This window comes from Cervus elaphus, chromosome 31 (assembly GCF_910594005.1).
Source record: "Cervus elaphus chromosome 31, mCerEla1.1, whole genome shotgun sequence".
Taxonomy (NCBI): Eukaryota; Metazoa; Chordata; class Mammalia; order Artiodactyla; family Cervidae; genus Cervus; species Cervus elaphus.
In genome coordinates, this window is record NC_057845.1 from 55,001,467 (window position 1) to 55,011,942 (window position 10,476).

General features: G+C 35.3%; 1 protein-coding gene across 1 annotated transcript; it reads right to left on the reverse strand.

Moving 5' to 3' along the window:
• Positions 1 to 227: 227 nt before the first annotated feature.
• LOC122687274 (olfactory receptor 4A15-like) lies at positions 228 to 1,145 on the reverse strand. The gene has a single exon (XM_043892616.1). It carries the CDS (start codon positions 1,143 to 1,145, stop codon positions 228 to 230), a length of 918 nt encoding a protein of 305 aa, XP_043748551.1.
• Positions 1,146 to 10,476: the final 9,331 nt, after the last annotated feature.

Consider the following 10,476-nt stretch of genomic DNA (forward strand, 5'->3'; position numbering starts at 1 on the left):
TCATAATATTAAAATTACATTTAGAACAAAATATATACTTTGAATTACTAAATGATGAAATTCTTAAAATTCATATTTTGATCATTAAGTACTCAAATCATAAATATTTTCAAAATATCCAGGTTATTAATTCTGAGTAGAAATTTAATACAGTTAAATAATCATACAAGACTTTCTTGGAAAGAGCAATTCTTCTTTGAAAATAGATAGTATGTTTCCCTACTGCCTCACTTTCTTTTTCTGATCCAGAGCTTTTTCATGGCATTTTTCATTTCACCATTTCTCAGAGTATAGATTAGAGGGTTCAGCATAGGGGTGATAATGGTATAAAACACAGTCAAGTATTTATCAATAGGTAAAGTACAGGGGGGTCTCACATACGTAAAAGTAGAGGGCACAAAGAAGAGGAGCACCACAGTGATGTGGGAGCCACAGGTGGACAAGGCTTTGTGCCTCCCTTCCTGACTGACATTTTTTAGGGAGTGCAGGATGACCCCATAGGAGATGAGTAAGAGCGTAAAGATGACCAAGGAGATTGCCCCATCATTGGCCAGCACTGTGAGGACAGTGATGTAGGTGTCGGAGCAGGCAAGTTTTATCAAGGGGTACATGTCACAGATGAAGCGGTCAATGACATTGGGGCCACAATTGCGAAGGTTGTAAACAAAGAGAGGATGAAGTACCCCATGCAAAAACCCACCAACCAAAGTGAGTGGCAGCAACAGAATACAAACCTGCTTATTCATGATGGTCAAATACTGCAAGGGTGTGCAGATGGCCATGTAGCGGTCATAGGCCATGACCACGAGGAGTATTATATCAGCACCACCAAACAAGTGCCCTATGAAAAGTTGGATCATGCAAGCTTGGAAGGAAATGGTTTTCTTTTCACACAGCAAGTCTATAATCATATTTGGAGTGACTGTTGTAGAATAAACACCATCAAGAAATGATAAGTAGCCAAGAAAGAAGTACATAGGGACATGCAGAGTTGGACTGAACACCACAGTCAGGACAATGAGTAGGTTGCCCATCATTGTCACCAGGTAGATGAGCAAGAAGACAACAAATAATATTCTCTGACCCTGGACACACTGCGTGAGCCCCAAGAGAACAAATTCAGTTACATTATTCCTTTGTTCCATAGGTTCTTCTGTAGGTCTTATTTCAAAATTCGGGGCAAAATTACCTTCAAATATAATTATTACTAGAGGATTTCTGAAGTCTTAAGTTAAACTGTTTATTCATTCAAACAATGAACCTTAAGGTTTATTGTGATGCAGTACTGCCAGATACTATAAGGTTAATCAAAACATTGTCTTGATCTCAAAAATCTTACAGAGTGGCAAATAACTGAGACTTATATACATGGAAAAAAGGACACAGTATTAAATAAAATAGGTGCCACAACTAGCTTTCCATCTGGAAGCTAATGAAATTGCAAATATAGTTAATATCTTATATAAAAGAAAAACTGAATAAAGTTTTAGCTAAAAATGTAAAGCAATATTTTCTTTATTTTATATTCAATTTATTAAGGGGATGACTGTCTCCATTCCAGGAGTGGAAGAATCTTCTTAACCAATCACTGAAATTTCAAATTGGTATATTTGACAGTTTGATATTTCTGTTTTAGATTTAGGGAAAGATCCAATAACATCAACTGAAAAAAGTATTAATAGCTTGAAAAACAATTTATGTTTTAGGGAGTATACATAGAGTAACTTTCTAAAATAGACAAATATCTATAAGCTATGAATAAAATTATAAATAAAATATAAAAATATTTAAAGGAAGAATACATCTATCTAAACGACCAACAAACATACAATCAGATGCTGAAACTCACCTGTGAACAGAAAAGTAGATATTTTACCTTGGGTTCTTGAAAGTTACTGAATCAACATTTACAGATGCTGCATCATCTTTTAATTTTGAACAGTTTAACAAAGAATGTTTAGAGAACATAGCAAATGAATCTAACATCAAATTTATAAATATCTGTTCATGAAAATATTCCCAGATAGTTACACTTGAAATTAATTTCTATTAAAACTTTATGTTATAGAAGGAAATTTTATTTTAGAGAATTAGAACATGAAGATATCTAAAAAGAGTATTACAAAATGGAATCACTATTAATATATTTTAGTCATCACAAAAGATTCCTAATATGGCTGATTATGAAAATCACAAAGGAAAACTCTTAAAAGACTGATTTCTCACACCACCAATGTGTGTACCATTGGTGGTGTCTCACCAAGTGGTACCATTTTCCACTCTTGTAAAATGGAAAGCCTAAGGCAGAATCTTGTGTGTAAGTGCAATTCCAGTTTACCTGCATAAGAAGATAATCATGTAATCCATATTCTGGGCTCTGATGCTTTCTCCTTTTCCCATCATAACTGATGCCAACTCTGTGAACACAAAAAGTCAGATACATTCGTTATCATTTGCCTTTCCATGTGACCAACTCTTTCCATGTTTGCAGAAAATCTAATTCATCTCAGTATTTCAGAAAGACATTACCTTTCAAACTACTTGGATTTTCAACATGAATGTGAATGTCCTGTTACCTAAAGAACTCTGACTCAATTATGAAGAAAGACTCAGAATATTCATAGTTATCAGGATTTTTTCTGAACACCAATGATAAATCAACATTTTAATTGGAGAGAAAAATGGAAATTATGTATGAATTATTTACATAAAAATGTTGCTGTATGTATTTTATACCAATCAAAGTAAAATAGTGAACTAACATTTATAGTATTTTGATTCTGAACCAGTTTGAGTGTTTTCTCTTCATTGTTGAACTTTGGTTTTCCTGAAGGATGGAGAATAATTTCATATACTTAGTTGATCATGATTTGAGTCTACTGTTTAAATTCATAAAAGTTTGACATGTGAAGTGAAAGAAAAGGTCCATAAACACCTTATCTATATTTGAAGAGTCACACATATTATTGAGTCATTCAATTGGTGCTTCTCCAGGGATAATTTTGGACTAATTAAGTTCCTTGGGAAACCATAATCATAACTGTGATAGTACTTTCTTTACCTCTAGAGATGCCATGAGGGTAATCATCATGTGGAACAGGACTTGGAGAAACCTGTCCTCTAGGAGAAAAGCTATAAAAAATTTTTCTTAGGCCATTTTACCAAAATGGAAAAGCCCAGTCTAGATAGTAGTAAAATATCTAAAAATTTCCTTGATTAAATTATGACCTACAAAATAGGTAAACCTATTTCAGTTTAAACTCTTTCATTGAAGATTATATCTGACTTGATTTCCAGAAAATGATGGATGCTGATATCAGAACAAGCCATTCAAAACCTGTTTAAAATGCAGATAATTTTTTTTTCACATATTTTGTCACATAGTTTCAGAAAGGCAAGTTGATAAAATTGGTGCTAGTAGGGAAGTGGGGATAAAGAAAACATTTGTGAAACTGTTATTCCATTCATCTGAAAGTATTCATTAGCCAGACACTAAAGTAGACAATTCCTATGCCATTGCCTAGCTGCAATACATTGCAAAGGATTTATACAGTGTAGGTAGAGAGATATATGGATAGGTAGATTGATAGTAATGCACTACTCTTATATTTTTATATATAATTTTTATATATCATATTATAAAGTACTGGAGAAGGCAGTGGCAAACCACTTCAGCATTCTTGCCTTGAGAACACCACGAACAGTATGGAAAAGCACAACGATATGACACTGAAAGCTGAGCCCCCCGGGTGTACGAACGTGAGAGTTGGACTGTAAAGAAGGATGAACACTGAAGAATCGATACTTTCAAACTGTGGCTCTGGAAGAGACTCTCCAGAGTCTCTTGGACTGCAAGGAGATCAAACCAGTCAATCTTAAAGGAAATTAGCCCTGAATATTCGTTGGAAGGACTGATGCTGAAGGTAAAGCTCCAATACCTGATGTAAAGGGCTGACTTATTGAAAAAGACCCTGATGCTGGGAAGACTGAGGGCAAGAGGAGGAGGGCCATTGGTGTGCTTTGCTGCACACCTCAAACCAGCACGACACTGTAAATCAGTGCTGGGAAGCATCGGTATGCCGTCTCACCAAGTGGTACCCTCTGCACTGTGATTCGTCAGACACAAAAGTTACAGTTTCTCTCTCATCGCATTCAGATTACTTATGGACAACTTTAACAAAATCTGTTGTATCTACTTTCAAAATATATCATTTATTTATTCTCCGCATGTCAATCTCCACTTTTTCCTGGCCCACTGCTTATACAGCAGCATCTTGACAAGTCTCTCTACTTACATTATCCCTTTCAAGATGTTATTCTCTTCAAGTAGCACAAATTACACTCTTTAAATCTTGTTCTAATTATATCTCTCAACAGTTCAAAACTCCCACAGTAGATTCCAATCACACACCACAGTTGAATGTCTCACATTAAGTAAGAATGCTAATCCTCATTTTTACCTGAAATCATTGAGGCTGAGAACATCTTATTAACTGACCAAGAGCACATATTTTTATGTAACAAAGGTAGGATATGAATACAAGTTTGAATTGTTTCAAAATAATTTAATATCTTACATTATAAAGATGGCAATACTCTTGTGAATCCTAATTTCCACAATTTTCTGATAGTCTTCCTGATGAAGGCTTGTTCACAATCTGAGTTGCTCCTAAGTTACTTACAAAGACTTGGAACTCTTCTTTCATCCAGTATGAACACAGAGGGCAAAAGACTGCATCATTGCTTGAGTAAATATCTTCTTTAACTGTCCGTTTTCTCAGTGGAATCTTCTGACTATTCAGAAAAATATTTTTATTTCCACTCGTGCTTAGTTGCTCAATTGTGTCCAAATTTTGCATGGACTGTAGCCCTACAGGTTCCTCTGTCTATAAGTGCTTTGTTTATAGGATTCTCTGGGCAAGAATACTGGGTAGCCATTCCCTTCTCTAGGGGATCTTCCACACCCAGGGACTGAACTTGGGTCTCCTGCACTGCAGGCAGATACTTTACCATCTGAGCCACCAGGGAAGCACTTTAATTTGCACTAAATATTGTTTAAGAGAAATTCCATGGTGACCATGAAAATACTAAAGCTTGTCATGTTAGGATAATTCATCAAAAAGAGCAGCAAATCCTATGTTTAAATAAATAAGACAGCAATTAACCATTTTCCAGGAAAGTGCATCTCAAGTAGCTTCTTTTCCTACTTATTTCAAGGTATTATAATAGCATTCAATTGTTTACTCTTTCTTATTCTGTCATGTTAGTGTGACCAGACCACTTGACTTAAGATTTTGAAAGACATTCCTGTATATGTATGCTATACACTTTTTTTTTTTCTTTCTCCAATGCCACTTTAAGCCTACCAAGGACTCCCCAGGTGGTTCCATGACAAGGAATCCACCTGCTATTGCAGGATATGCAAGAGACTTGGTTTCAGTCTCTTGGTTGGAAAGATCCCTGGAGAAGGGAATGGCAACTCCAATATTCTTGCCTGAAAAATTCTATGGACAGAAGAGCCTAGCAGGTTACAGTCTATGGGCTAAACAAGGAGTCGAACATGACTGAGCAACTGAGCATGCAGGAAAACACAAGTCTAAGAAAGAGCCTAAAAGGGTATAATTTTTCCCTGTAGGTGTGAAGATAATTGGACATTTTCTCCCTTCTAACATCATTAGAATCAAAATCGATCCAAGACTGATTCTTGCTTAATTAAATTTGGTATCATTTTCCACTAACATTTAAAAGTACATATTTATGCAAAGATACTACTAAATCACATCACAGAATTAGTATCAGAAAGATGTCCATGGAGAAAAAATATCTTTAGAATCATTTTGAGATTATCACCAGTCTCAATTTAAAAAGTAGTTATAGTCTTATTAAGTGCTTCTAGACAAAAAAATAGAGGGCAGAAATAGAAGGGACAATTTGACTATGAATAAAGTAATCATTGAAGTCCTTTCCTAAATGGTGATTGAAAGGGCAGAAAGTGGCTACCAGTGGGAGTACTGTTACAGAGAGCAAAATTAAGTAAAAATTAATTAAATAAAGTTATCTTGTTTCAGAGATGACCTGATATATATGTAGAAATCTCTAAAGGAATTTTAGAGAATTCTTTGGAATTCATTGGAGTACTTATGTTGCAAAGAAGTGGTGCATTTACTCTTGTCTTGACTTACATTTTAATTGAAAAGCTTTCAACATTTCATTGCTGAGTATCCTGTGACCTGTGAATTTGTCCTATTCAGCCTTTATTATGTTCAGGTATCTTTTTGTGACTAATTTGCTCTAGAGGTGTTTTTTTTGTTTGTTTGTTTGTTTGTTTAATCATGAAAGGATGCTGAATTTCTATATTTTCAATAAAGAACACAAAAGAGAAATTAAGAAAAAAATTCCCATCTGTACTAGCATCAAAGAAAATAAAATAATTGAGTAAACCTAATCAAGCAGCAGAAGTCTTATGTACTGAAAATTACAAAATGTTGCTGAACAATGTTATAAATGACATTGTTTTTTTTTGTAAATAAAAATAAATTACAAAAATTAAAAAATAAGTTTAAAAAATACAAGCTAGATTATTTATTATTAAGATATCAACATTATCCAAACTGATCTACATGTTCAATGTAATCTCTATCAAAATGTTATTGCAAACAGAGGAAAATCCATCCTGATATTTATATAAAATCACAAGAGATTGTAAATAACCAAAATTATTATGCTTTCTGATTCTGAAGTATACCATATAGCTACTGTAGTTAAGAGAGAATGGTATTGACATAAAGAGAAAGATATATAGTGTGGCATGACCAAGATGGTGGAGTTCCACCCACCAGTTGACCAACACTGGCTCTGGTACCCTGGGACTCCAAAGTCAGCTGTTTTGTGACCCAGAGCTACACAACAGTGGACCTACCACACAGTCAGTCAATTTCATTCCTGAGTATTTACCTTAAAAAATGGAAAATGTTAATTAGAAAAGACATGTACTCCTATGTTCACTGGAGCATTTTTTTCCCAATAGAAACATTGTGGAAGCAACCTAAATACTCATCAAGAGAACATATGTATGTAGGTGTGTGCAATGAAATTTTATATATAAAGAAATATTGCCACAATAAAAATGAAATATTGCCATTTGTTACAACATAGTATTAAACCATTAATAAGTGCAACAAAGTAGAGAAAGAGAAATATCCTATGATTTTACTTACATGAGGAATCCAAAAAACAAATGAACAGAAACAAAGTAATAGAATAAACAGCTGCTTGAGGGATGAGAGTGGCTGTGGAGAGAAATGGATGAATGAGATAAGATAAATGAACTTTCAGGTATGAAATAAATGAGCCATGATATGACGTGTACAGTATGGGGAACATAGTCAATAGTCACATTCTTGTACGTTGAAGGTCAATAATACTTCAGAAGATAATAGACAAACTCAGAAAAAGAGCTCATATTTCTGGTTACCAAAGAAAACAGGAGAGGGGAAAGGGGAATTGGATGAAGGCAGTCAAAAGGTACAAAATCCCAGTTATAAGATATCTAAGTACCAGGGATGTAATATACAACATGAAAAATATAGTTAGCATTGTTCTATGTTACATACAAAGGTTGTTAAGAGAGTAAATTTAAAAAATTCTCATAAAAAGGAAAATTTTATTTCTATTTATTTAAGTTTATATCTATATGAGATGATGGATGTTTACTAAACCCATTGTAATCATCATTTCATGATGTATATATGTCAAAACATTATGCTATACATCTTTAAACTTATACAGGGCCCTATAACAATTATATTTCAATAAAACTGGAATGAAAAATAATGTTGTCACACTCAGTTGCTCAATCATGTCCAGCTCTTTGCTACCCCCATGAACTGTAGCCCACGAGGCTCCTCTGTCCAAGGAATTTTCCAGGCAAGAATACTAGAGTGGGTTGTCATTTCCTCCTCCAGAGGATCTTCCTGACCGAGGAATCAAACCTGTCTCCTGCAACTCCCGAGTTGGCAGGCAGATTCTTTACCACTGAGCCACCTGGGCTTCAGTGAAATAAAATAGAAAACCTAGAAATAAACCTGTGTATATGTGCCCAGTGATTTTCAGCAAGGGTGGCCAAATCATTCAACCAGGAAAGGACATCCTGTTCAACAAATGGTGCTATGAAAGCCTTATATTCACAAAGGAGTGAAATTGAACCCTTACCTTACACCATATGCAAAAAAACAAATCAAAGTTTATCAAAGAGACTTAAAATAGTGGGCTTCCCAGGTGGACCTGGTGATAAACAATCTATCTGCCAATGCAGGAGATGCAACACAGTAGAAAATATAGAAGAAGTTCATAACTCTGCATTTATTGATGATTTCTTGAGTATGACACAAAAAACACAGGTAAGAAAGGAAAAAATAGTAAACTATCAAATTTTAATTTTTTTGCATCAAAGAGACTATTAATAGAGGCCAACAGCAGCCCACGAAACTGGATAAAATATTTACAAATATATCTGAAAAGAAATTAATATCAGAATAAAAAAAGATCTATATATCAACAACAATACAAACCAAACTATGAATCTATGAATCCATCACAAATTTCCATTGCCTACTAGTTCATATCTCAACTTCCCTGTCTAAGATTCAAGACCCTCCCCCACGATAGTCAACCGCATGTTTTTCTAAGAGTCCCTCCCACTCAGTCAAGCCTATCTCTTATTCCTGAACACACTTCAGTCTATTTTATGCAGTGGGAAAGGCCCTGGGTTTCAGCGTGTGCAGATTTAACTCTCCACTGCAGTCAGGTCACTTACTGATCATGCAAAATACAAATCCTAAAAAAAACAAAACAATGCAATGGTCAGTCAGTATGTGTCAGGGAGCTGTTTGTGAGACTGTGATAATATCTTAAAGATTTTTAGTTTTTTTTTTTTTTAATATTTATTTATTTTTTATTAGTTGGAGACTAATTACTTCACAACATTTCAGTGGGTTTTGTCATACATTGATATGAATCAGCCATAGATTTACACGTATTCCCCATCCCGATCCCCCCTCCCACCTCCCTCTCCACCCGATTCCTCTGGGTCTTCCCAGTGCACCAGGCCAGCACTTGTCTCATGCATCCCACCTGGGCTGGTGATCTGTTTCACCATAGATAGTATACATGCTGTTCTTTTGAAACATCTCACCCTCACCTTCTCCCACAGAGTTCAAAAGTCTGTTCTGTATTTCTGTGTCTCTTTTTCTGTTTTGCATATAGGGTTATCGTTACCATCTTTCTAAATTCCATATATATGTGTTAGTATGCTGTAATGTTCTTTATCTTTCTGGCTTACTTCACTCTGTATAATGGGCTCCAGTTTCATCCATCTCATTAGGACTGATTCAAATGAATTCTTTTTAATGGCTGAGTAATATTCCATGGTGTATATGTACCACAGCTTCCTTATCCATTCATCTGCTGATGGGCATCTAGGTTGCTTCCATGTCCTGGCTATTATAAACAGTGCTGCGATGAACATTGGGGTGCACGTGTCTCTTTCAGATCTGGTTTCCTCAGTGTGTATGCCCAGAAGTGGGATTGCTGGGTCATATGGCAGTTCTATTTCCAGTTTTTTAGGAAATCTCCATACTGTTTTCCATAGTGGTTGTACTAGTTTGCATTCCCACCAACAGTGTAAGAGGGTTCCCTTTTCTCCACACCCTCTCCAGCATTTATTGCTTGTAGACTTTTGGATAGCAGCCATCCTGACTGGCGTGTAATGGTACCTCATTGTGGTTTTGATTTGCATTTCTCTAATAATGAGTGATGTTGAGCATCTTTTCATGTGTTTGTTAGCCATCTGTATATCTTCTTTGGAGAAATGTCTGTTTAGTTCTTTGGCCCATTTTTTGATCGGGTCATTTATTTTTCTGGAATTGAGCTTCAGGAGTTGCTTGTATATTTTTGAGATTAATCCTTTGTCTGTTTCTTCATTTGCTATTATTTTCTCCCAATCTGAGGGCTGTCTTTTCACCTTACTTATAGTTTCCTTTGTAGTGCAAAAGCTTTTAAGTTTCATTAGGTCCCACTTGTTTAGTTTTGCTTTTATTTCCAATATTCTGGGAGGTGGGTCATAGAGGATCTTGCTGTGATTTATGTCGGAGAGTGTTTTGCCTATGTTCTCCTCTAGGAGTTTTATAGTTTCTGGTCTTACATTTAGATCTTTAATCCATTTTGAGTTTATTTTTGTGTATGGTGTTAGAAAGTGTTCTAGTTTCATTCTTTTACAAGTGTTTGACCAGTTTTCCCAGCACCACTTGTTAAAGAGGTTGTCTTTTTTCCATTGTATATCCTTGCCTCCTTTGTCAAAGATAAGGTGTCCATAGGTTCGTGGATTTATCTCTGGGCTTTCTATTCTGTTCCATTGATCTATATTTCTGTCTTTGTGCCAGTACCATACTGTCTTGATGACTGTGGCTTTGTAGTAGA

Bases quoted from the DNA above. Each gene is read 5' to 3' on its own strand.
- LOC122687274 (XM_043892616.1), bottom strand. From the start codon at position 1,145: ATGGAACAAAGGAATAATGTAACTGAATTTGTTCTCTTGGGGCTCACG.